This window comes from Cervus elaphus, chromosome 7 (assembly GCF_910594005.1).
Source record: "Cervus elaphus chromosome 7, mCerEla1.1, whole genome shotgun sequence".
In the NCBI taxonomy this organism is placed as follows: domain Eukaryota; kingdom Metazoa; phylum Chordata; class Mammalia; order Artiodactyla; family Cervidae; genus Cervus; species Cervus elaphus.
In genome coordinates this window covers 5,136,000-5,163,853 of record NC_057821.1, presented here as the reverse complement: position 1 = coordinate 5,163,853, position 27,854 = coordinate 5,136,000, and the positions used below count along the sequence as shown (strand labels likewise).

Below are 27,854 nucleotides of genomic sequence, written 5' to 3'. Positions count from 1 at the left end.
TGAGCCAGGGTCACAGAAACAAGCAAACGGAAACGGTTAACATTGGTCTGGGATGGCGTGTCTCCAAAGCTTAAGCTGTTTCTGCACCAGAAGTGGACCCCCCCACTGGACACCCAGGGCAGAGAACACCCCAACCTTTCGACTTCAGGGCGGAGAGCCTTCTCCCTCTCCAGCATGGCGATGATGAGCTTTCCCCACTCCTTTTCTATGTCGTTTGGGTGATAGCCTTGAAGGAGTTTGATGCGTCCAAACTCTATCCAAATCTACAGAAAACAGCACAAAAAGTTGATGTGAAGCAAAGACATTAAAAATTATGTTTCTTAAATCAAGACAGACTACTAAGAAGATCACATTTGATATCATATGATATCACTTACAGATGGACTCTAAAACATGACACAAGAAAGCTTATCGACGAAACGGAATCACAGACACAGAAAACAAACTTGTGGCTGACAAGTGGGAGGGGTTGGAGAAGGGGGAAGGGAAGGACTGAGTTTGGGATTGGCAGGTACAAACTGTATTATATAGAGAATGGACAAGCAACAAAGTCCTACCGCACAGCACAGTAAATATATATACAACTGAGGTATATCACTGAGTCACCATGCTATGCAGCAGAAATTGACACATTATAAATCAACTACACCAATAAAGTGTTTTTAAAAAAGGAGGCATTTGCCAATTAAAAGGAAATTTTTGCTTACCTCTAATAATTTATATAAGCGTTTAATTTTTGATTTTTCTGTCTCCTTTGGTGGAATTTCTGTTTCTTTAAACTGTAAATACTGATTGTAAAGTGCCTAAAAGGAAAGGGAAAATAAACGAAGAGCTGAACTTCAAAAATCTGTTTTCATTATCGCATAACATCACGACTTCAAATGCTTTCTATTCTGTCACCTGCCCTGGGTGGCATGGCATGTGTGCTCAGCTATGTCTGACTTTTTGGGTCCCCATGGACCGTAGCCCGCCAAGCACCTCTGTCTATGGAATTTTCCAGGCAAGAATACTGGAGTGGGTTCCCATTTCCTCCTCCAGGGGATCTTCCTGACCCAGAGATCAAACTCGCATCTCTTGCATCTCCTGCATTGGCAAGCAGACTCTTTACCACTGTGCCACCAGGGGAGGCATTCTTTCATGAAATAGGCAATCAAGGATGCCAGTTCTCAGCCAGCTGGTAAACAGGATCTGAGGGATCTAAAGAGGATGTGATTAGGGCTGTGAGCCCGATTCAACATATGCTGCCTAGGCATCTGGGTAGTGAAAACCACAACAGTGTCTGTTAGTTGCTCAGTCGTGTCTGACTCTTTGTGACCCCATGGACTGTAGTCTGTCAGGCTCCTGTGTCCATGGGATTCTCCAGACCAGGATACTGGAGTGGGTAGCCTTTCCCTTCTCCAAGGGATCTTCCCGACCCAGGGATCTAACCCGGGTCTCCACAGTGCAGGCAGATTCTTTACCAGCTGAACCACCAGGGAACCACAACTCTACTAAGGATCTCTCATCATCCAAACAAGAAGACACATCCTCTAAAAGATACACTTTGCAAATGCTGTACTTTAGCTTTTACTTTTTGGAAAAATCATCTGATGCAAGTCTCATAAAACGGGGTGGGAAGCATTGTTCTCTATTTCATGGTCTATCCTTGAAAACAGAATTCTCATCAGACAGACAGGACTAAAATCTGCTTTCAGTGCCCCACTGGCCAAATTAAGCAGATCTTACAGCAAAAAAAGATGCTACTGGTTCCTGCTATTATTATAAAAGTTTGAGCCATATAATTAAATTACTATCCAATTTATAGATATTAATTTGGGACTCTCTTAAATATACGTTTATTATGTTTATTAACAAGGAACTTATAAAAATTATGTTGATAAAATAGCTCCACATTTAGTAAGTGTACACTGATTATTTCATCCTAATTCATGCTGCTTTAAAACAAGTCCATGCAAATATTTGAGGAGAGACATTTCTCTGAAGGGGAGTCCATTTAATGCTTTGCTGGTTAAGAAAATTATTCAGTTGGCCAAAAAGTTCCTTTGGGTTTTTCTGTAATATCTTACGGAAAAATCCAAATAAACTCTTTGGCAAACCCAATATTTGGTATTTCCCCATGATGTATTTTTTTCCTATATCATGTCTTATCCCAGGCACCAGCAAGTAATCTGTGTAGTCAAACTTCTTCAATAATTTAAGCATCTGCACTAATCAGAAGCCAGCATGAATTTACTCAAATGTCTGGACAATGAATCCATGTGGAAATAAGTGGAACTTGAAATCTATAAGTTGGCTGAACCCAAAGTGCAGCATTTCAGGATGTCCATCGGTGAGTGAGCACAGAATGCCATCATGTGCTGACGCTGTTCACAGTAGATGTGGTCACGGAAGGGGGAGGAACGCTTTCCTGCCGGGAGAGGTTACCATCTACCCTGGGAGACATCACACAAAACCGCTTCAGAAAGACCTGAAAGAGCACCACGTGGACACGCGCCAAGGAGCCTGGTGCCAAAAGGACAAACTCCCCGTGCCGGCGTGAGTAAAATCTGTTCCTCAGAGGCTGTGTACAGGCGCATGGGCCCCTCCTGCATTAGAACCATTCTTGCAATTCCAATCAGGAAAACAATGTCTACAGTTCAAGGAATTAGACCTTGTTGTTCATATTTACATGAGCTATTTCTTGAAATAAAGTACACTACTTTGCTATGACACATCCCAAGGGACAAAAAGAGTCAACTTATTTTCAATGCTTATACACCTGCACCATCTTTTAGTACCTCTGTGACGTCTCTGACAAAGAGATGGACCCGGTTTCTTAGGTAGCAGCACCTGTTCTATTAAACCAGGAACTCATTTACCCCGGGAGTCGGGTATGTCCTTTTGAATTCATGGTGAAATACTGAAGGTACATCTTGTACCACAGAAGCCTCTGAGGCAGTTTTTAATGGGATGTGACCACAGGCACACACCCGGCCACCCTTGTATTGCACAAGCTTCCCACACAGCTCCTACCCCGGCCACCTGCTAGCTCCAGGTGTCTCCCAGGTTCCAAAAATAACACCACAATGTCACTTCCAGAGACCCTCCCATATTAACTCGCAACAATGCAAAGTGAAGGGACTATAAATTTAAGATGTTGTTACTCTGATGTTTTAACTATTAGTGTCGACTTCCATTTCCTCTGTATAATAGAAGATGAATAAATAAATAATTTGCCTGCTGATTGGTACCTTGCCAAGGATAATTTTTCTTCAGTTTCTGAAATGATAGACCCATTTCAGCATTTTTTTAAAGTTTAGTAATAAACTTAACCCTACTTAACTTCTGTAGGGACACAGACCTTGAGTTCTACAGGATTATTAGGAAACGTTCTCTCCGACATAGTGGCCACGTGGTGTCTAATCCACTGGACGAGGTAGTTGACCATATTCTGGTATTCAATCCACTTGACTTCAACATCCTGCAAGGAGAAGATGGCAGAAAAGGTCTGTATCTGTAGATGGCAACATTCATGTCTAACACAGTCTGGTCAGAGATCACTGGGTGGATCTGCGGGTCTTTAAGCCGGACAGAGAGGACCAGTTCAAGGTTTTCTTCATCCCCTCCCAGTCTCAATTCTGTCCACTTAAACAGCTCTAAAAAGATGCTATCAACAGTTGACCAGTAAGACTCGCCTAAGGAATGCCAACTCTGATCCAAGGATCCAGGCTGATTGAAACACCATGTTAAGAACGCTTCTGAGGCTGCATTGAAATGTAGCAGAAAAAAACACCCTGATCAATTTGGAGTGTTTCCCAGGCAGTCAAGAAAGGGAGTAATGACCTGCAAAAGCCAGGTGAGCTACCTTCTCTGCCAGCCCTTCTAAGTCTACCTTATATCTGAAACTCAGAGAACTATGTAATACACAGGAAATTTGATAGGAATGAAACCTACAGGAAATGAACATGGTGGGAAGGATTCAATATTCCTTAAGCAAACTTTTTTTTGAAATGAAGGAGACTGGAAGACTGTCAACTGTTTTCTTCAATTAAGCATTTGAGATGTTCAAAGCACTGTGCTAAGTAAGCACTGTAATAAAATATAATACTTTAAGAGATGACCCCTTTTATCAAAGCATTTTCTGTCTAGACGAGGAGGCAAGAGAGAGTCATAATATAAACAGTTATGCAAAATGAAGAGCAGTACTGAAGAAGTGTTGAAATAACAAAAGCGGGTAGTTTATGCGAGGCATCAAGATAAAAAGTCAGGTGAGCACAGACGTGCCTGGAAACACAGTGAGCAGGAGCTGTCAGTGGGCGGCGGGAGGGACAGACAGACGACGCATGGGACGGGGGCACCTACTCTGAGACAGGAACGCCCCAGTTACCACCAACAGCTCACGTGGGGACTGATGCTGGGAAGAGCTGACACATGCAGAGCCCTGGAGGTCGGTACACCCAGACCAGGTTGAGCCTTGCAAGCTACATGACGCCGTGGGAGGTTTCCAAGCCAACGTGCCTACAGTGTGCAGAGATGATGGTAGCAGAAAATCAGGGGAGCTGGCAAGGCCACAAGCAAGCTCACAGCTTCAGCCCGGTGAAGCGGTGGGAGTGAGGAGCTGCGTGCAGGCTGTGGGGAGGAGCGCGGAACGGCCACAGGCACGTTCTCGGGCAGCTCCAGTCTGAGTCACAGTGGACGGCGGAGCGGAGGGTGAGCTCGGCAGCAAGATGCTCGGGGACCAGCCTTCAGGACAGAGCACAGAGGAGAGACCAGGAGCAAGCCTAAACCAGAGCACCCGGAGGCGACACAAGAGAGCGAAGGGAGAGCTCCCGAATCATCAAGGTGAGACAGAATAAAGCCGGCAGCTGCAGGAGTGGAGGGGCCAGGCGAGGGGGTCCCCCAAGAGCACAGCACGTGTGGGGCGGGGGTCCTTCCTCCAGAGAAGCACAGCGCTCGCTCATCAGCAGGGCCAGCATGACATGCACGGCGAATACACTGCAGGCTTCCGGGAGCACGGGACGAAACCAAGAACCCAGAGCAACGTGTCCGAGATCCTGCCCTGCTACAGAGAAGCCCTGTGAGTCTGGCAAAATCCAGTCACCCTCCTCTGGGCCTCACCTTCAAATCAGAACACAACACAGAGCGACCTTACTTCCTGGGATCACGTAAGTCTATAAACTTGAAAGTGATTTCGGAAGTGAGAGAGTCTCTACAGAGAGAAGGATAGCAAACTGGGTGGCTGTCAAATGGCAGCACATTAAGAAAGAAAAAAAAAATCTCTAAATTGAGTGTTTCTAGCTTTTGTTTATAAAATGACATGCAACTCTGAATAGCCTACTTTAAGAAATGAAATGTTTCTGAGTTATACTTGAGTGGTGGAATGGTATCATTAAAATACATATAGTACCAACTTACTGAGTAGCCTATTAACTCAAATCCATTAAAAAATATTTGATATTTAAAGACTGTAAACCCACACAACTTGACAACACAAAAACAACTGAATTGAAAAGTGGGCAGAAGATCTAAATAGACGTTTCTCCAAAGAGAACATACACATGGTCAACAGGCACATGAAAAGATGCTCAACATCACTAATTATCAGAGAAATGCAAATCAAAACCATAATGAGGTTATCAATTCACATTGATCAGAACAGACATCACTAAAAAGTCAACAATAAATGCTGGAGAGGGTGCAGAGAGAAGGGAACCCTTTTAGGCTGCTGGTGGGAATGTTACAGCCACCTCGGAGAACAGCATGGAGGCTCTTCAGAAAACTAAAAATATAATTACCATATGGTCCCGCAATCCTACTCCGGGCATACACCCAGACAGGACTCTAATTCAAAAGGGCACATGCACGTCTATTCACAGCAATACTATTCACAATAGCCACGACATGGAAACAACCTAAATGCTGATCAGCAGATGAGTGGCTAAAGAAAAGGTGGTGCATATACACAAAGGAATACTACTCGGCCGTTAAGAAGAATGAAATAATGTCATTTACAGCGACATGGATGGACCTGAGACTGTCACACTGAGGGAAGCAAGTCAGACAAAGAGAAATATCACGTGGCATCCCGTATACGTGGAATCTAAAAAGAAATGATACAAAGGAACTTACTTACAAAACAAAGAAACTCACGGACTTAGAGGATGAACTTAGGATTGCTGGCGGGGGAGGATGGGGAAAGGGATAATTAGGGAGTCTGGGATGGACAGGTACATACTGCTGTATTTAAAATGGATAACCAACAAGGACCTACTACATAGCACATGGAACTCTGCTCAATGTTATGTGGCAGCCTGGATGGGAGGGGAGTCGGGAAGAATTGATACGTGTGTGTGTGTGTGTGTGTGTGTGTGTGTGTGTGTGTGTGTGTGTGTGTGTGTGTGTGTGTGTGTGTGTGTGTGTGTGTGTGTGTGTGTGTGTGTGTGTGTCTGAATCCTGCTGCTGTTCATGTAAGACTAAAGACAAAGTAAAAAGTAAAAAGTGTGTGTGTGTGTGTGTGTGTGTGTGTATGGCTGAATCCTGCTGCTATTCATGTAAGACTAAAGACAAAGTAAAAAGTAAAAAGTGTGTGTGTGTGTGTGTGTGTGTGTCTGTGTGTGTGTGTGTGTGTGTCTGTGTGTGTGTGTCTGTGTGTGTGTGGCTGAATCCTGCTGCTGTTCATGTAAGACTAAAGACAAAGTAAAAAGTAAAAAGTGTGTGTGTGTGTGTGTGTGTGTGTGTGTGTATGGCTGAATCCTGCTGCTATTCATGTAAGACTAAAGACAAAGTAAAAAGTTTTTTAGAAAAAGAAGATATGGTACATATATACAATGGAATATTACTTGACCATATAAAAGAATGAAATAATGCCATGTGTAGCAACATGAATAGACCTAGAGGTTATCATACTAAGTGAAGTAAGACAGAGAAAGACAAATACCATACAATATGAATGGTATCATAATCTAAAATATGACACAAATGAACTTATCTATGAAACAAACAGAATCACGGACACAGAGAACAGATCGACGGGTACCAAGGGGTAGAAGCTAGGGGGAGGCTGGGATGAGCAGAACTATATTCAATACCCCATGATAAACTATAATGAAAAAGAACATTAAAAAAAGAATGTAAATGTATGGATAACTGAATCACTTTGCTGTACGGCATAAATTAACAAAACATTATAAATCTACTATACTTCAATTTCTTTTAAGTCATGTTAACAAAAAATATGACTGCAAAAAGCACTCTCAGAGAATTCAGTCAATTCTGAGTTATCAACTTCAGAATGGAAAAATCAATACTCACATTTGCCCCGATGCCTTCACCCCCTTCAGGGACTTTGGGAAATGCGTCATAGAGAGATGATACATAAGTTATTACTGACTTTTCATCAGGTGAGGAGACGTCAACATCTAAAAAGCAGCAACATGAATTATTTCAAAATGCGGATCAATTCTTGTAGATCAGACTTTCCAGCCCGTCAGCATCTGGTCAAGACAATCACTCACCTTCAGGATCCAGAAGTCTTATAACACCAATTTTTTCTGCTACATAGAAAGCGTGCTCTAAATTTGCAAGGTTGCTTTGAACAGCAACGGTATTCATGTCTATCAGGTCCGGCCTAGGAAAAACATACGCTGTGTTAATGGCGTTTCTCACTTGCCAATTCATTATGAAATTTACATGTGTACTTATTGACATAACAACTCCTGCAAATCTTAATACTAAGCGTGTGTTGAACTACAGAGGTTTTCATCCAATCTTTAACACTGCTCCTGTGAACTAAGAGTGCCTCCTATTGTATTAGTAAACAAAGGATGCTGCAGTCACCCAGCCATCACATTACAGCCCCCTGGACCATGAGCCCTGAGGGAACTCAGGATGGAAACACGTCAAACCACCAGCCCAAAATCATCAAACCATCAAACTCATCTCAGTGTGGCCCCGGGCAGCTGAGGCACAGATCAAAGAACGGAGCTCCGGGAGCTCAGAGGCCCGCATAAATCTTCCCATGCACAGAAAAGCACTCGATTCATTACCTTAAGAGATCTTGTTTTCTCTAATTAATTAATCAAGTAGTCTCTGTCGCAAAGCCCCCATACATCCTGGCCTCCCCTGGCCTCTTCAGAGCCGTCCCTCAGAGCCGTCTGAAAGGCCGTGTCCTAGGATTAAGGCCTCAATTTTGTTCACCAAGTGTAACTCTCACCTTTTAGATGGTTCAGTTTTTCAGTCAACACTCACTTCTCTCAGAAACTTTTGTGACCCAAAAGCAAATGTAGAAAAATGCAACAACTTTCCTGTATAAAACTTCAGCAAAATCCACAAATTGCCCGTGATCAGAACATGTATGAGTGTCGCATTCCATCTATTTAAGCCGCACTACCTCCGCAGTATCCTTCTAATCCAACTGGCAACTTCTCAGTGTTCCTCCCAAAGAGATCAGGCCCCATGCACTGTTAACCTCAGGGTGCCACCACGCAGAACACCCTCTCCGGTCGCAGCCCCCTGCACAGGTCTCCCCACCCTGGGAGCAGACATCCAGCCCCACCTCCTCCGGGGCCCTCACTCACCTTCCCCGCCCTCATGTCCCCCTTTGTTCCCTGAACTCCAGGGTGCTGAGTTGCCCGGTCGTGTCCGACTCTTTGCAACCCTATGGACTGAAGCCCGCCAGGCTCCCCCATCATGGGATTCTCCAGGCAAGAATACTGGAGTGGGTGTCCATGCTCTCCTCCAAGGGATCTTCCCAACCCATGCATTGAACCCACATCTCCTGCACGGCAGGTGGATTCTCTACCATCTGAGATGCTGGGAAGTCCTACTCCTGAGCCTGTGCCAATTAATCTGGCACCTGGAAGAATCATATACTTCTTTGTCCTCCAAATTTACTGTTCAAAGTACAGGCGCATCTCTTTTCTCCCAACCAGCCAATTCCAAGATACAAAGAGCCACGTGGTTTTAACAGACTTTTGTATTTTATCCTTCTATTGAGATAAACAGTGGCATATATATTGTAGACACTCAATACATATCTACAGATAAGGTAAGTAGATTGGTTATTATACAGAATCATAAAAGACTAAAATAAGCACCAGCTTATATCTTCACAAACATACATCACACACACACCCCCATACCCACACCCACCATGATGCTATAAACCACAGAGGTTACTTAAAGCTGGCTCTACTGACATAGGATTTTATAAGACTTCCCAAATACTCCTTGAATACTAAGTGTAAAACACTGTAGCTAAAAACTTAACTCAAGGCCAGAAGGCAGTCAGGAAACTTTCCTCTCAAAATCATTTAAAGAATGTAGAAACGAATCTGGAAACTGTAAAGTAAAGCCATCAGAAAGAGCAGCACCAACCCCCGAATCTCTAAGACCTGTTTCTCAGCTTCTAAGGAAAGGCTCTCATTCCAGCCTCCAAGGGCATCCTCTCTCCCTCAAAATAACCCTCTGGGGTCTGCAGAAGGGGCGTTCAGAGGTAGGATGGGAGGCTGAGATGTAGTTATTCTGAACACAGTGAGAAAACAGCTTACAGGAGGGAAACATACCACTAATTTCAGGGGGGGAGACAGCAATCAGGACTCTCTATCTACTAAGAAAGCAGACCTTCAAAGAAATCTACTCACTGCTTCACTGCACTTTCAAAGTGTTCATAATCTTGAAATGTACCTACCTATGTATTTCCTGGGAATTATCTGGAAATTCTTTAATGCTTTTCACATTGCCACCAATATGATCACTAGAAAGGTATCTCACACTGATTATACAAACAATGAATCCACTGACAACAATACAGGTAAACAACATCACCTCTAAAAAAATAACACCTTTTATTCACAAACGTGTTGTTTGAAGAGTCTGCTAACTTCAAGATTACTAAACAGGTGTGCATAACAGTGTAGACAAAAACAAATCTCGGAAGTTCAAAAAACTGCTTTGCATCCACAAAGTTCAGACATTTTGAAGAAATAAAAGCCAGTGTTTCTGAGTTTGCCAAGTCTCCCAACAAGAAAGGGCATGTTGTCAAGCAAAGCCTGCCATTAGCAGATAGAGTAAACAGTGAGTAATCCGGGAGAATGAATCCAGCCATTGAAGAGCCCAGCTCTCCACTGGAGAACAAAGCACTCCTTCAGAATGACATAGTTGTTTGAGCACAAAAGCGTCTGTGTAATACATCAACCTGGGATAAGCTGCCTCTGTTTTCCCGATATTTAACCCTTTCGTGAAACAAAAACTGCAGTGGGTTTCCTCTGTTAAAAGACTCCAAGGAACAAACCTTAATGAAGCAAAAAGTGTTCTAAAACCACTCTGGGAAGGAGCAGCCTGAGTGTTATCAGAATTCTATCTTCTCTGGGGTCCCTCTGCAGCCTTCCATTCTGCTTTTCCCGTTCGTCTCGAGCTTCCAGAAGCTGCATATGCTGCGACCTACCTTCCTTTCCCTTCACAGCTTCACTGGGATCATATAACCCTTAAAAACCTGGCTAGATCCCACATACACAAGATTTTTGTTTTCATTCTAAAGGCTTCATTTCACTGTAACATCCTCTTTTATGGAATTTTTATAGGAAATTTTATTCTCATCTTAGGTTTCACTAAGCAAATACTATATTATACTGTAAGCGACTATGTTCCTGTCATAGCTTACATCATTGAGTAGTAACTAGTCTAATTTCCCTGTTTTCTGAAAACCATTCAAAATTATATGATGTAATTCTCTGCCACCTAAAATAATATATACCAGTTTTTTAATGGGAAAAAAGCCATCTAAGTCTTACTTGTATTATTATTCTATGATGATGCCATCTTTTCTGAATGACTCCATCATCATGGACAGCAACTTTTTAAAGCACACCTTTACATCCCACTTTTTCCCCCATTAAATTAAGAGAAAGCACTTACAAAGAAGTAAAAAATGGGAGGTGATCACAAACATTTTTCACATTAGATGTATAAAACCAAGAGAGGCCATATGACAAAGTTGAAAGTCAGGCCGAAGCCACTTCTGTGCATGCTTAATGCCTTTGTCTCAAAAACACAGGACAAAAAGGTATCAAGCAAAATGGCTATTGTCATAATACAAGATAATCTTGGATAAAAGTAGTGCTCATCTTTCACACAACACCCAAATTAAAAGTATTCTTCCCGGACAAAACAGATATATGTACACCCAGAGGCATATATGGGCTTGCCTGGTGGCTCAGATGGTAAAGAATTTGTTGGCAATGCAGGAGACTCAGGTATAATTCCTGGGTCAAGAAGATGTCCTGGAGAAGGGAATGGCTACCCACTCCAGTATTCTTGCGTGGAGAATTCCATGGACAGGGAGCCTGATGGGCTGTACTCCACGGGGTCGCAAAGAGCCAGACAAGACTAAATGATGACCTTATAGGCATATATACATATATGTGTATGGCATTTATATAGAGAGGCATAAATATACATATATATACGTATATATAAAGATTTCAACACATTGATAGCCAAACTAGTGGAACATTAAAATTATATAAGAGATTTTTTAGTATAGATGCCCCAAAATAACTCTGCAGTCCCCAAGTACTTTATTAATATATTCTTTCACATAAGAATTAGATGGAACTCTACAAGAAAACTGAGACCTAAGTGTCATAAATGGCTAAAGATTAGGCTTTCAAGTTTTATCATGTCAAACACCAACAAGTCCAACCAAGAGGAGCATGAAGCAAAGTCAGACGCCTGGGAAGAGAGTCCTCAGAAACTGTCACGGGGAACCTCAGAGGGGCACAGACATGGGTCACTAAGAGAAGAACACGTTAGTACAGACACAAGGTGACCAAATCCTGAACCAAAAATGAAAGGATGCTGAAAGGACGTATCTAAAAAACATCAACAGTCAAAGTCCAAATCAGCACGTTTTTCAAATTATAGAAAAAAATGATTTAAATTCATGGAGTTTGTTACAACCTAAATATCCATCAGCAGATGAGTGGATAAGAAAGTTGTGGTATATATATACCATAGAAGACTACTCAACCATCAGAAGGAACAAAATAATACCAGTTGCAGCAACTGGATGGACCTAGAGATTATCATATTCAGTGAAGTCAGCCAGAAAGACAAGGACCACATGACGTTACTTATATGTGGAATCTACAATATGACACAAATGAACCTATCTATGAAACAGAAACAATCCCAAAGGAAGGCAATGCCAAGGAACGCTCACACCACCATACAACTGCGCTCATTTCATATGCCACAAAGGTAATGCTCAAAAGGCTTCAAGCCAGCCTTCAACACTACATGAACCGAGAACAGTATGTGAACCGAGCGAGAACCTCCAAATGTACAAGCTTGGGGCCACCCAAGACGGACATGTCTTGGTGGAGACTTCTGACAAAATGTGGTCCACTGGAGAAGGGAATGGCAAACCACTTCAGTATTCATGCCTTGAGAACCCTATGAACAGTATGAAAAGGCAAAAAGATAGGACACTGAAAGATAAAATTCCCCAGGTCGGTAGATGCCCAATATGCTACGGGAGATCAGTGGAGAAATAACTCCAGAAAGAATGAAGGGATGGAGCCAAAGCAAAAACAATGCCCAGCTGTAGATGTGACTGGTGATGGAAGCAATGCTACTAAACAGCAATATAGCATAGGAACCTGGAATGTTAGGTCCATGAACCAAGGGAAATTAAAAGTGGTCAAACAGGAGATGGCAATAAACAACGTAGACATTTTAGGAATCAGCAAACTAAAATGGACTGGACTGGGTGAATTTAACTCAGATGACCATTGTATCTAGTACTGTGGAAAAGAATCCCTTAGAAGCAATAGAGTAGCCATCATAGTCAACAAAAGAGTCCAAAATGCAGTACTTGGATGCAATCTCAAAAATGACAGAATGATCTCTGTTCGTTTCCAAGGCAAACCATTCAGCATCACAGTAATCCAAGACTATGCCCCAACCAGTAACACTGAAGAAGCTGAAATCGAACAGTTCTATGAAGCCCTTTTAGAACTAACACCCAAAAAAGATGTCTTTTTCATTATAGGGGACTGGAATGCAAAAGTAGGAAGTCAAGAAACACCTACAGTAACAGGCAAATTTGACCTTGGAGTACAGAATGAAGCAGGACAAAGGCTAATACAGTTTTGCCAAGAGAACACACTGGTCATAGCATACACCCTCTTCCAACAACACAAGAGAAGACTCTACACATGGACATCACCAGATGGCTAACACTGAAATCAGATTGATAATATTCTTTGCAGCCAAAGATGGAGAAGCTCTATACAGTCAGCAAAAACAAGACTGGGAGCTGACTGTGGCTCACATCATGAACTCCTTATTGCCAAATTCAGATTGAAATTGAAGAAAGTAGGGAAAACCACTAGACCATTCAGGTATGACCTAAATCAAATCCCTTACAATTATACAGTGGAAGTGAGAAATACATTTAAGGAACCAGATCTGATAGACGGAGTGCCTGATGAACAATGGATAGAAGTTCATGACACTGTACAGGAGACAGCGATCAAGAACATCCCCAAGAAAAAGAAATGCAAAAAAGCAAAATGGCTGTCTGAGGAGGTCTTACAAACAGCTGTGAAAAGAAGAGAAGCGAAAAGCAAAGGAGAGAAGGAAAGTTATACCCATTTGAATGCAGAGTTCCAAAGAACACCCAGGAAAGATAAGAAAGCCTTTCTCAGCAATCAATGCAAAGAAATAGAGAAAAACAAGAGAATGGGAAAGACCAGAGATCTCTCAAGAGAATTAGAGGTACCAAGGGAACATTTCATGCAAAGATGGGCTCAATAAAGGACAGAAATGGTATGGACCTAACAGAAGCAGAAGATATTAAGCAGAGGTAGCAAGGATACACAGAACTATACAAAAAATATCTTCAGGACCCAGATAATCACGATGGTGTGATCAGTCACCTAGAGCCAGACATCCTAGAATGCAAAGTCAAGTGGGCCTTAGGAAGCATCACCACGAACAAAGCTAGTGGAGGTGATGGAATTCTAGTTGAGCTATCTCAAATTCTAAAAGATGAAGCTGTGTAAGTGTTGCACTCAATATGCCAGCAAATTTGGAAAACTCAGCAGTGGCCGCAGGACTGGAAAAGGTAAGTTTTCATTCCAGTCCCAAAGAAAGGAAATGCCAAAGAATGCTCAAACTGCTGCACAATTGCACTCATCTCACATGATAGCAAAATAGTGCTCAAAATTCTCCAAGCCAGGCTTCAGCAATATGTAAACAGTGAAGTTCCGGATGTTCAAGCTGGTTTTAAAAAAGGCAGAGGAACCAGAGATCAAATTGCCAACTGACGGACCATCGAAAAAGCAACAGAGTTCCAGAAAAACATCTATTTCTGCTTTATTGAGTACACCAAAGCCTTCAACTGTGTGGATCACAATAAACTGTGGAAAGTTCTGAAAGAGACAGAATACCAGACCACCTGACCTGTCTCTTGAGAAACCTATATGTAGGTCAGGAAGCAACAGTTAGAACTGGACATGGAACAACAGACTGGTTCCAAATAGGAAAAGGAATATGTCAAGGCTGTATATTGTCACCCTGCTTATTTAACTTATATGCAGAGTACATCATGTGAAATGCCGGGCTAGAAGAAGCACAAGCTGTAATCAAGACTGCTGGGAGAAATATCAATAACCTCAGATATGCAGATGACACCACCCTTACAGCAGAAAGTGAAGAAGAACTAAAGAGCCTCTTGATGAAAGTGAAAGAGGAGAGTGAAAAAGTTGGCTTAAAGCTCAACATTCAGAAAACTAAGATCATGGCATCTGGTCCCATCACTTCATGGCAAACAGATGGGGAAACAGGGGAAACAGCGGCTGACTTTATTTTGGGGGGCTCCAAAAATCACTGCAGATGGTGATTGCAGCCATGAAATTAAAAGACACTTATTCCTTGGAAGGAAAGTTATGACCAACCTAGACAGCATATTGAAAAGCAGAGACATTACTTTGCCAACAAAGGTCCGTCTAGTCAAGGCTGTGGTTTTTCCAGTGGTCATGTACGGATGTGAGAGTTAGACTATAAAGAAGAGCTGAGCATCGAAGAATTGATGCTTTTGAACTGTGGTGTTGGAGAAGACTCTTGAGAGTCCCTTGGACTGCAAGGAGATCCAACCAGTCCATCCTAAAGGAGATCAGTCCTGAGTGATGTTCAAGCTGAAGCTCCAATACTTTGGCCACCTGATGCGAAGAGCTGACTCATCTGAAAAGACCCTGATGCTGGGAAAGATTGAGGGCAGGAGGAGGAGGGGACGACAGAGAATGAGATGGACTCAATGGACATGGGTTTGGTGGACTCCGGGAGTTGGTGATGGACAGGTAGGCCTGGCATGCTGCAGTCTATGGGGTCTCAAAGAGTGGGACACGACTGAGCGACTGAACCGAACTGAACTGAATGATTCATGATGTTGAGCATCTTTTCCTGTGCTTACAGGCCATCTGTGCATCTTCTCTGGATAGCATCTAACTACCCTTTGCCAATTTTAAAACTGAGTTGTTTGATTTTTCGTTGTTAAATCGTAGGACTGTATATATTTTAGATATTGAATCACTTTCAGATGTACGATTTACAAATATATTCTCCCATTCTGCAGGCTGCTTTTTCACACTGTTGATACTGTTTTCTGATGCACAGAAGCTTTTGTTTTCATGTAGTCCAGTTCTTGTATTTTTTCTTAGTTACCCATGCTTTTGGTAACACATGCAAGAAATCACTGCCTAACCCAATGTCATGAAGTTTTTCTCTTATGATGCCTTCTAAGTTGTATAGTTTTAGCTTTCACTTTTTTAACGTTTTATTTTATACTGGAGTATAACTGATTAACAATGTTGTGTTAGTTTCAGGTGCACAGCAAAATGATTCAGTTATTCATACGTATGCTTTCTTTCTTCATGTATCTTTTCCATTATGGTTTATCATAGGGTACTAAATACAGTTCCCTGCACCAACAGTAGGGCCTTGCTGCCTACCCAGCCTGCCGGTTGCAGTTCACCTTTGCTGACTCCGAACTCCCAGTCCTTCCCTCTGCCAGCTCCTCCCCTCTGACAACCAACACTCTGTTCTCTATCTCCATGATTCATAACAGATGTTTTTAAATAAAATCAAAACCACTAAAATAAACCTTGTGATTTGAGATATCTGATCATCTGAAAGGACCGTGAGCAAGTCTTCTTTCTCAGTCGGAAAAAAAAAGAAAATGGGAAGATCGGTGGTTGCAAGGTCTAGGGGGAGCAGGAGGTGAAGTTACTGTTTAATGGGCACAGAGCTTGAGTTTTGCAAGATGAAAACAGTTCTGCAGATGCGTGGTGGAGATGTTTGTGTAACATAACACTGTGAATGTGTTTAATCCCAGTAAACTGTACACTTAAAAATGGTTACGGGGACTTCCCTGGTGGTCCACTGGCTATGACTCTGTGCTCCTAATGCAGGGGGCGTAGGTTCAATCCCTGGTCAGGGAACAAGATCTCTCATGCTGCAACTAAAAACCTGCTTGCCACAGCGAAGACAGAGGATCCTACGTGTTGCAACTAAGACCCTGAGCAGCCAAGTAAACAATTTTTAAATGATTAAGATGGTAATTTTCTGCTACACGCCACGGCCCCTCAGCATCCGTGATGGATCAGTCCTGGACCCACAGGGACACAAGTCCCCTGATGCTCAAGTCTCTTACAACCCTCCGCACAGAGGCAGCTCTGCGTCAGTGGGTTCAGTCAACCTCAGACTGTGCAGCTTTAGGTTGGTACGAAAGCAATTCTGGCTTTGCATTGTTGAACTTTGCCACTTGATGCTGGACTATATTCTTAAAGAAATGTGGTTGTGCTATATACATTTTAACACATATTTCTTGTTTTATGTTTTCTGCTAATGAATTATTACTTGCTTTATTTTATATGTATTTTAGACTATGGAAATGATGTTAGACAAAAAGCAAACTCGAGCAATTTTCTTATTTGAGTTCAAAATGGGTCATCAAGCAGTGGAGACGGCTCGCAACATCAACAGTGCATTTGGCCCAGGAACTGCTAGCGACCATACAGCGCAGGGGTTGTTCAAGAAGTTTTGCGAAGGAAACAAGTGCCTTGAGGATGAGTTCAGCGGCTGGCCACTGGAAGCTGACAACAACCAAGAAGATCATCGAAGCTGATCCTTTTACAACGACGTGAGAAGCTGCCCAAGAACCCAACATCAACCATTCCACAGGCGTTAAGCTCAGTAAGTGGGTGCCTCAGGAGCTGACTGAAAATCAAAAAAAATATCATTTTGAAGTTTATATTCTCTTATTCTATGCAACAACAATGAACCATTTCTCAATTGGATGGTGATGTGCAATGAAAAGCAGATTTTATACGACAACCAGTGACAACCAGCTCAGTGGCTGAACCAGGAAGACACTCCAAAGCGCTTCCCAAAGCCAAATTTGCACCAAAAAAGGAGTCATGGTCACTGTTCGGTGGCCTGCTGCTGGTCTGACCCACTGCAACTTTCCAGATCCCAGCAAACCATTACCTAAGAGAGGTATGCTCAGCAAATTGATGAGATGCACAGAAAACTGAATGAGCTGCAGCTAGCACTGGTCAGCAGAGTGGGCCCAACTCTCTGCAACACCACCCAACCACACACTGCACAACCAACGCTTCAAAAGCCGAACGAATTGGGCTATGAAGTTTTGCCTCATCTGCCATATTCACCTGACCTCTCACCAACTCACTAGCACTTCTTCAAGCATCTCGACACCATTTTTCAAGGAAAACGCTTCCACAAACAAGGGAGGCAGAAAATGCTTTCCAAGAGTTCATCGAATCCTGAAGCACAGATTTTTATGCTACAAAAATAAACTACTTTCTCCCTGGCAAAAATGACTTGATTGTAATGGTTCCTATTTGACTAATAAAGATGTGTTTGAACTTAATGATTTAAAATTCAGGGTCTGAAACTATAATTACTTTTGCACCAACCTAATATTTTAGGTCACCAGGTGGTTGCATCTGCAGATCCCATTACCTATGGATGGATACTGATGACCAAAGCAGTTTTACCACTGCTTTTAAAAGTTTCCAAAAATTATTAAAGACAAATTTTCACATATTTGAGAAAAATGGGCTACACTGAGGTAGAAAAAAGTCAGAGGGCTGTGATTCAGGTGTCCTGTGACTTAGTCCTAACTTGCTTGGACTTTGAACACACATCCAGACACCCGTGTCTCACCTCCTGTCTATAAAAAACAAACATTGGGAATCACCAAGAATCATCTAGACTTGCAGTTATCCTGAGAGAGCATCTGGAAATGTGTGAGGTGGAGGGAGATGCTGGGGCTGCTGCGGCCATACAGTCTGAAGAACCCCACTGATTTGCCTCAAGTCTTGAGAGAAGATCCTATGAAACTACTTGGGAAACTAAGTACACAGAGCACGTGTACAGGTTACTAAGAAGTGCTTACGGGAATATAAACCATGCAACATGATGCAATCAGAGAAGGCAGAATGTAGGGCTTTGGTATGCTAATTATAAATAATCCTCCCCCAGCAACAAACTAGCAGTTCATTCATTCACTCAGGATTTAATAAGCATCTACCATGAGCCTGGCTGATGAGTGAGGCGTTAAGAATATAGGACACTGACTCGCATTTCTCTGAATAATTGGTGATGTTGAGCATCCTTTCATGTGCCTATTGGCCATCTGTATGTCTTCTTTGGAGAAATGTTTATTCAGGTCTTCCAGCCATTTTTTGATACAAACTAGTATGTATGAGATGGATAAACAACAAGGTCCCACTGTATGGCACAGGGCACTATATTCAATATCCTATGATGAACAATAAGGGAAAAGAATATGGAAAAGAAAGTATATACAGATACACAGAACTGAAGCAGTGTGCTGGATAGCAGAGATCAAAACAACACTGTAAGTCAACCATACTTCAGCAAAAAAAAAAAAAAAAAAATTTTTTATAAAGACTATAGGGCTCTGTATGGAGAGCTCTAAACCTTGAAAGGAGCTGGGGGAAACCAGAACAGCGTGCGGTGGGGAACAGGGCCCGCACTGTGTCAGGGGACCCAGGGCCCAGGGGACCAGCTCAGGTCAGGAGCCAGCAGCAGGGATATGGGGGAGACGGCGGGATGAAGGACAGGAGCCAAGGTGATGCCAAATCTCATGAACTTCTTACAGGATTTTGAACGTTCTCCCAAGAACTATGGAAAACCATTCAAACGCATTAAGGAGGATTAAGAGACGAAGCCATCAGCTCTGAGGTCAGGTGGAGAAGAAATGTACAAGGGAGACAGTCCTCTCAAAGAATCCAGGGCGAGGTGCGGGAGACTGGAGGAAGGACGCGGCTGCAGGGGGGGAAACGTGGCGGGCCGGGCGGTGTGAGAAGGGCATGGGCACGGAGCTTAGCTTCCCACCCCACTCACGGTACCCAGGGCTGGACGCAGGGACTGGGGTCATCGGAGAGGAAGGGGCAAGGAGACAGGCCGCCCGGAGAGCCCCACGTCCACCAGCCTCCAGGAGGCCGGGTGCAGAAAGGGTGCCGCAGACAAGCCCAGGAAACAAGAGGAAACCCAGGGCAAGTGGGGCTGGAAGAGAAAAAGGGCAATTCACGAAGAAAGGATGGTCAACAGAGTCCAACACTGGCAAGTAAGACGAGGCCTGGGATGCGTGCCCTGGATGCGTCCACAGTCATCACAGTCATCCTGAAATCCCTCGTGACCCTAGGAGAAGTAGTTCTGGTGGTTTGAGGGGCCAGGAGCCAGGTTCCGAGTCGGCTGAGCAGTAAGGAATTGGGGAAGAAATAAAAATAGTGCAGACGACTCTTCCGAGAGCTCTGGCCTCTAAGGAGGTTAAGGCAGTGCACAGAACAAAAGCTAGGGATTAAGGGAAGTTTTTAAATTATTTGCTGTTTTAGGAATGAAGAGGTTTCAGCATGCTTAACATCCAAGGAGAGGCACTTCCCTGGGGGTCCAGGATTTAGGACTTGGTGCTTCCACTGCAGGGTTGCGGGTTCAATCCCTGGTCAGAGAACTAAGATTGCACAAGCCATGCCCAGTGAGAAAGACGTATTGAGAGAGACATTTACTAGAATGAGAAAGGAGGTTTCTGGAGCAGTGGTGGACATGGGGTATGAGGGACGGGCTCGGATAGGTGGTGACAGGATACTTGTCAAACGGGGGCAGAGAGGGCAAGAGGCAGGCAGAGGAAGGCGGGTTTGCTCCTTCGAGAGCCAGCAGGGCAACTCTCCACTTGCTGGCTTCAAAATCCCCTGAAAGCAGGAGTGAGGAAGTGGTGGCAGGGAGAGAAGGAGTGGATGAACAGGCACAGAAGGACGTCTGGGGGCCACGAGGCTGGGAACCCGCCCTGCAGTCCGCCTCTGTCTCCTCTGCTTCTGTGCTGGGCAGAGGCCCCCAGCAAGCAGAGGGCTGGGGTCAGACAGGCCAGGCTCCTCTGGGAAACTGGTGTGAGCTCAGCAGCATGGAAAGAAGTAGACAGGACTCTGTGCAAGAAAAGAGGGGAGGAGGGAGGGGGAGACAGACAGACAGAGAGAGAGAGAAAGAAAGGAAAGAAGGAGGAAGGGGGAGACAGAGAGAGAGAGAGAAAGAAAAGAAAAGAAGGAGGGAAGGGGAGACAGAGAGAAAGAAAGAAAGGAAAGAAGGAGGGAGGGGGAGACAGACAGAGAGAGACAGGAAGAAAGGAAGGAGGGAGGGGGAGACAGACAGACAGAGAGAGAGAGAAAGAAAGGAAAGAAGGAGGAAGGGGGAGACAGAGAGAGAGAGAGAAAGAAAAGGAAAGAAGGAGGGAGGGGGAGACAGAGAGAGAGAGAGAGAAAGAAAAGAAAAGAAGGAGGGAAGGGGAGACAGAGAGAAAGAAAGAAAGGAAAGAAGGAGGGAGGGGGAGACAGACAGAGAGAGACAGGAAGAAAGGAAGGAGGGAGGGGGAGACAGACAAACAGACAAACAGAGAGAAAGGAAAGAAGGAGGGAGGGGGAGACAGAGAAAGGAAAGAAAGAGAGAGGGGGAGACAGACAGACAGAGAGAGAGAAAGAAAGGAAGGAAAGAAGGAGGGAGGGGGAGACAGAGAGAGAGAAAGGAAAGAAGGAGAGGGGGAGACAGAGAGAGAGCAAGAAAGGAAGGAAAGAAGGAGGGAGGGGGAGACAGACAGAGAGAGAGAGAAAGGAGAGAAGGAGGGAGGGGGAGACAGACAGAGAGAGAGAGAGAGAGAAAGGAGGGAAGGAGGGAGGGGGAGACAGACAGAGAGAGAGAGAGAGAGAAAGGAGGGAAGGAGGGAGGGGGAGACAGAGAGCGAGAGAAAGGAAGAAGGAGGGAGGGGGTGGGGGGCCGGGGAGAGGAAGGCCCTGCAGGGCCAGGGAGGAGGGACCCACTCTGCTCAGCAGATGCCAGTCCCAGCCCAACCTCGGGGCTCCGGCACACGGCGCACCGCCTCACACGCAGACGCGTGAAGCCGCCTGCGTCAGCTCACATCCGCTCTCAGACACATCACACACACGAGTATGCACTGCTGACACCTCGCTTAGCCTCTGACAGCAGGACAGTCACCGTAACAGACTCCTGAGGATGACTATGTGGACCGAGTCATGTGCAGACCTAGCAAACTCTTACTGTTCTTGCTGGGGGAAAAGCATCTCACCTTGGCCCCCGCCCCTCATGGGTGGGTGGCGGGGGGAACCTGTAACATGGTCCTTGCCCTCCCCCAACAGTAACTAGGAACGTGCAGGAGACCCACCCACTGTTGTGTAACTGGGAGCAGACAGTCCCCGATGCTCATATTTGGGTACACACTGTTGAAGGAACGAGGCCAGGAGCCCCAGGGCAGCAGCAAGCCATAAAGGTAACTTTCCCTCATCTCACAATGAAATGCCTGGCTTTACTCTCAATATTCTTCTCATTTTTTCCTACGAGGGGACTCTCCCCTACCAACACAACAGAAAGCAAAGAATGAGAAGCACTGTAATTCACAGCAAGCTTGGTCAGGACTTGAAGATGAGAATCTAACAGGAGATATCAGGAGACACCTAATGAATTAAGACTCTCCATTCACAGAGAACAATTAACCCCTCACAGCCTCACAGACTTCAGGAAATACAAAAGACAGTACTGATCTTGAGAGAGGAGTAACTTCTTCAGTCTCCATATTTCAGTGAACTTACAGGAGTAAACTGGAAATAAATCTAGGGGATGAACACTGCTGCCCTCCCTGCAAAAAGCGGGGGGGGGGTGGCGATGAATCAACTTATTTACTCTGAGAGAAAATACCAAGCTGCTCCCATCAGAGAGCAGCAGGAGAATATGAGCCTATCAATGACCAGGATAAAAGCGGCCTTGGGACAGGGCAGAGGTGAAGGGCTGGAGTGTCAGGAGGAGTCTCGGGCCGGGAGGAGGTCAGGGAGAGCGCAGGGGAGACGGTGAAGGAGCGCTGTGCCAGCTCCACAGACAGGAGGGGTTCCTCCATCAAACCCATCCTCTCCTGAGCCCCCCAGTCACAGCCTGTTATCAGGGGGCTGGCAGCAGCCCAGAGGAGGGAAGGAAAACTGCCATCTGTGACGCGCCTCCGAAATCTCACCAGACAGGCACAGTTTCATGTGTTATCTGAAGACACCCCTCCCTTCCCACTAGCATCCCAACGTCTTACATGATCACATCATTCAGAAATGTCCTCACTCACGCGGTCATTTCTCCCCTGAAACTCAGCACATACTGTTTAGACTAACAGCTTGTACACCAGACAGAGGGACAGGCAGGCCTGCTATGTCGGCTCCAGCACAGAGTTTAAAAGCTGAAGAAAATCAACTCTGTGAGCAAAGGGGTCAGTTTAAGAAGAAAGCTAAAAACATGAAAGGGGGTTGGATCTGCTAGGATGCAACAAAAAAGCAAGCAAACAGTTCTTTCTCAAAGGCGACGCGTAGGGCCAACAGCACAGGACAGTGCAGCTCGTAGACAATGGAGACAGAAGGCCTACAATTTAAACAACCCACAGGTTCTACTTCTGGGAACTTATCCTACAGGCGCATTCAGACGTCTGCACAGAGACACATACGAAGTTCAGTATTTTTTTTTAGGAGCAATAAACAATGGCCATCAATAGTGCACGGGCATACACGCATGCTCACTTGTGTCCAACTTCTTACGAACCCATGGACTGCAGCCCACTTTCAAGGTAAAGCCAGCCAGGGGAGACATCGTCCTACCATGGTTCTATCAGTTTTTCAGTTTTCTGATTCCAAAATGCAAGTAGGAGAACTGGGGCTACGGCTTGCTTCCTAGATACAAGGATCTATTTCATACTAACAGAAGGCTTAGTGTGATAGTGAATTTCTGTAATCTTGGCACGAGGGCCAGGAACACAGAAAGAAGGTAATATAAGCACATACTCCTGTAAATACTAATGTTTACATGCTAAAGTCCCAAAGCTACATGTAAAACTACACAGACACTGAAAACATTCCCTGGATGTAGCCACTAACTCACACACCTCGCCTGGGTGCAGAGGCATCACAAACCACGCATGTGAGCTCCCTACAGATTTTAAAATGTGATACCGTATACAAGTCACCCACATATACTCTCAGCGTTCAAAGAGTTTTAAGTTTACCTGGTAAGGGAAATGAGACATTTGATTTTGCCTCACAAACTCACACGTTTGTCACTTTAAGAAGCAATTAACAACCGTCAGGGCTCACTCCACGCTATGCCTAGCCCGTGGCCACACAAATCTTACCTGTGCGCGCGCGCGCGCGCGCACACACACACACACACACCCCCTGGTACTTCTGGATCTGCAGCCTCAGGGCAGACCAGGTTCTGAGAGAAAGGAATCTTCTAGTTAGCACTAATCCAACTTCCTATGGGAACATTTCAAACCCTCAAGGGCCTCCTCCCAGTATAAACCAGTCCAGTCCAGTTTAGCTTCTAAGGTGTGACTGACTCCAGGTATGAGGCTGAATCACAGCCTCCAGGTCCTGTTAAAGGAGATGACTAGACCACAGCCTCACAGCCCAACCTTCCCAACTGCAGCGCCTTTAAACAGTTCATAGAATGCAACACGATGATGGTGCTATTAAAGTTTAAGTTCAAATGTAAACAATGAACAAAATCATTGCTACCCATCTCTACACTCAGATGAGTGAAAAATTCCTGGCTAGCCTAATTAAAAAAAAAAAATACTTAAATGGCATGCTTCTAACCTGTTGCAAAAATATTGACTCGTACTTGGATAACAGATTTAAAACACGCTTGTGAAAAGAATGCTGGGGGCTAAGAAAGAGAGTTAAACACAAGAATGGGATAAATTAAGAACAAAAGGAGGGCAAGCAGGAACTAGCGCCCTGAAATTATCTCTTGGCAGAACACCTGCAGCGCTTCAGTCCTGAGTGCTCATCAGCGTCTCTTCACGGGGCCACCTGAGCTCGCCCGGCCCGCTGCGCAGTCTCTGCTGCCCGTTCTGGCCCGTGGGCACCCATTCATGTCTCTGCCTGTCTCAGAGACATGCTTTCACGCTGAGAGACGCTGCTGAGTTGGAACCTGGCTTTCATCGGCGTTCCAGGGCAGAGACTGATAAAGTCAGACAAGCTGGGGGCTGAATTCGAGCTGGCATCAGAGTGTTAGTTTTCAGCAAGGAAAAAAGTCCACTTTCCTGTGCCTCTGGGCATACCTGAGCACACAGAAGTCTCTGGTAAGCCCTCTGCTGCAACACCTGCCTCTCAAGGACACGCACACTCTCAGGGATTTCACTTCCCTGTCTGTCTTAACTCTTGGTGACACCAATCCACTATCTAGGAGACACTCCTGAAATCCCGTGGCTATTGATTCTCAGTCAATTCTACTTCCTCCTCTCTTGCTTTCAAGCTCCTTACTCTGCAAATGCTCTTGTGGCATCCTTCTGATTTAAGTCCATCAAATCAAAGTCTGCTTTGTTCTTTGTTCAAATGAAAAGTGACTTGTGAGGGCCAACAGTAAGGCTAATTTACCTAAGATCTCTGACCAGTTGAGTGCTGGTGAAAAGGCTTTAACATGCTTTAAAGATAATTTAACTATACAAACAAAACAAGCAGAAACTACTATAGACATCTGGTATTTTTATTATCTGAACCCCCTCTGCACTGAAAACTGAATATAACAAATGAATTTTCCTAGAAGGAATTAGGAACAGATCCCTAAGACAGAAGTAATATGAAAACAATGTATTTATCAGTGACTTATTTAAATAGAACCCACAGAACCAACCCTTATAATCTAAATCATATTACTTTATCACCCTTACTGTTGAAATCAATCAGGACCCTGAAGGGCTCCTAAGCACAGAAGTCTTTCTGTTCCCTGTTCCTTGCATGGAGGGAACAGACTCTAGCTTCTGTGACCTTCCCTAAGTCCCAAAGGGCAGAAATGAATTAAAAAAAAAAAAAAAAAGCTGGCTTAAAACTCAACATTCAAAGAACTAAGATCATGGCACCTGGTCCCATCACTTCACGGCAAATAGATGGGGAAACAATGGAAACAGTGATAGACTTTATTTTCTTGGGCTCCAAAATCACCGCAGACGCAGCCATGAAATTAAAAGATGGTTGCTCCTTGGCAATACCATTCACCATTGCAACAAAAAGAATAAAATACTTAGGAGTATACCTACCTAAAGAAACAAAAGACCTATACATAGAAAACTATAAAACACTGATGAAAGAAATCAAAGAGGACACAAACAGATGGAGAAACATACCGTGTTCATGGATTGGAAGAATCAATATTGTCAAAATGGCTATTCTACCCAAAGCAGTCTATAGATTCAATGCAATCCCTATCAAGCTACCAACGGTATTTTTCACAGAACTAGAACAAATAATTTCACAATTTGTATGGAAATACAAAAAACCTCGAATAGCCAAAGTAATCTTGAGAAAGAAGAATGGAACTGGAGGAATCAACCTGCCTGACTTCAGACTCTACTACAAAGCCACAGTCATCAAGACAGTATGGTACTGGCACAAAGACAGAAATATAGATCAATGGAACAGAATAGAAAGCCCAGAGATAAATCCACGAACCTATGGACACCTTATCTTTGACAAAGGAGGCAAGGATATACAATGGAAAAAAGACAACCTCTTTAACAAGTGGTGCTGGGAAAACTGGTCAACCACTTGTAAAAGAATGAAACTAGAACACTTTCTAACACCATACACAAAAATAAACTCAAAATGGATTAAAGATCTAAATGTAAGACCAGAAACTATAAAACTCCTAGAGGAGAACATAGGCAAAACACTCTCCGACATAAATCACAGCAAGATCCTCTATGACCCACCTCCCAGAATATTGGAAATAAAAGCAAAAATAAACAAATGGGACCTAATGAAACTTAAAAGCTTTTGCACTACAAAGGAAACTATAAGTAAGGTGAAAAGACAGCCCTCAGATTGGGAGAAAATAATAGCAAATGAAGAAACAGACAAAGGATTAATCTCAAAAATATACAAGCAACTCCTGAAGCTCAATTCCAGAAAAATAAATGACCCAATCAAAAAATGGGCCAAAGAACTAAACAGACATTTCTCCAAAGAAGACATACAGATGGCTAACAAACACATGAAAAGATGCTCAACATCACTCATTATTAGAGAAATGCAAATCAAAACCACAATGAGGTACCATTACTCGCCAGTCAGGATGGCTGCTATCCAAAAGTCTACAAGCAATAAATGCTGGAGAGGGTGTGGAGAAAAGGGAACCCTCTTACACTGTTGGTGGGAATGCAAACTAGTACAGCCGCTATGGAAAACAGTGTGGAGATTTCTTAAAAAACTGGAAATAGAACTGCCATATGACCCAGCAATCCCACTTCTGGGCATACACACTGAGGAAACCAGATCTGAAAGAGATACGTGCACCCCAATGTTCATCGCAGCACTGTTTATAATAGCCAGGACATGGAAGCAACCTAGATGCCCATCGGCAGATGAATGGATAAGGAAGCTGTGGTACATATACACCATGGAATATTACTCAGCCATTAAAAAGAATTCATTTGAACCAGTCCTAATGAGATGGATGAAGCTGGAGCCCATTATACAGAGTGAAGTAAGCCAGAAAGATAAAGAACATTACAGCATACTAACACATATATATGGAATTTAGAAAGGTGATAACGATAACCCTATATGCAAAACAGAAAAAGAGACACAGAAATACAGAACAGACTTTTGAACTCTGTGGGAGAAGGTGAGGGTGGGATATTTCAAAAGAACAGCATGTATACTATCTATGGTGAAACAGATCACCAGCCCAGGTGGGATGCATGAGACAAGTGCTCGGGCCTGGTGCACTGGGAAGACCCAGAGGAATCGGGTGGAGAGGGAGGTGGGAGTGGGGATCGGGATTGGGAATACATGTAAATCCATGGCTGATTCAAAGAATAAAAAAAAAATAAAAATAAAAAAAAATAAAAATAAAAAATAAATGTAAAAAAAAAAAAAAAAAAAAGATGGTTGCTCCTTGGAAGAAAAGTAATGACAAAGCTAGACAACGTATTGGAAAGCAGAGGCACTACTTTGCTGACAAAGGTCTGTCTAGTCAAAGCTATGGTTTTTTCCAGTGGTCATGTATGGATGTGAGAGTTGAACTGTAAAGAAAGCTGAGCGCCAAAGAATTGATGCTTTTGAACTGTGGGTGTTGGAGAAGACTCTTGAGTGTCCCTTAAACTGCAAGGAGATCAAACCAGTCCATCCTAAAGGAAATCAGTCCTGAATATTCATTGGAAGGACTGATGTTGAAGCTGAAGCTCCAATATTTTGGCCACCTAATGCGAAGAGCTGACTCATTTGAAAAGACCC

The 27,854-nt window shown here is 43.9% G+C and overlaps 1 protein-coding gene across 16 annotated transcripts in view; it reads right to left on the bottom strand.

Moving 5' to 3' along the window:
• Positions 1–27,854, bottom strand: part of DST (dystonin) — a 522,273-nt gene that overhangs the window by 193,255 nt on the left and 301,164 nt on the right. For all 16 annotated transcript variants that reach the window (XM_043907023.1, XM_043907022.1, XM_043907025.1 and 13 more), the window contains 5 exons: positions 7,494–7,606; positions 7,291–7,397; positions 3,341–3,460; positions 708–803; positions 136–263 (listed from right to left, as the gene is read on the bottom strand). In XM_043907023.1, the coding sequence (XP_043762958.1) occupies positions 136–263; positions 708–803; positions 3,341–3,460; positions 7,291–7,397; positions 7,494–7,606 (564 nt within the window). The remainder of the gene's footprint in view (positions 1–135; positions 264–707; positions 804–3,340; positions 3,461–7,290; positions 7,398–7,493; positions 7,607–27,854) is intronic.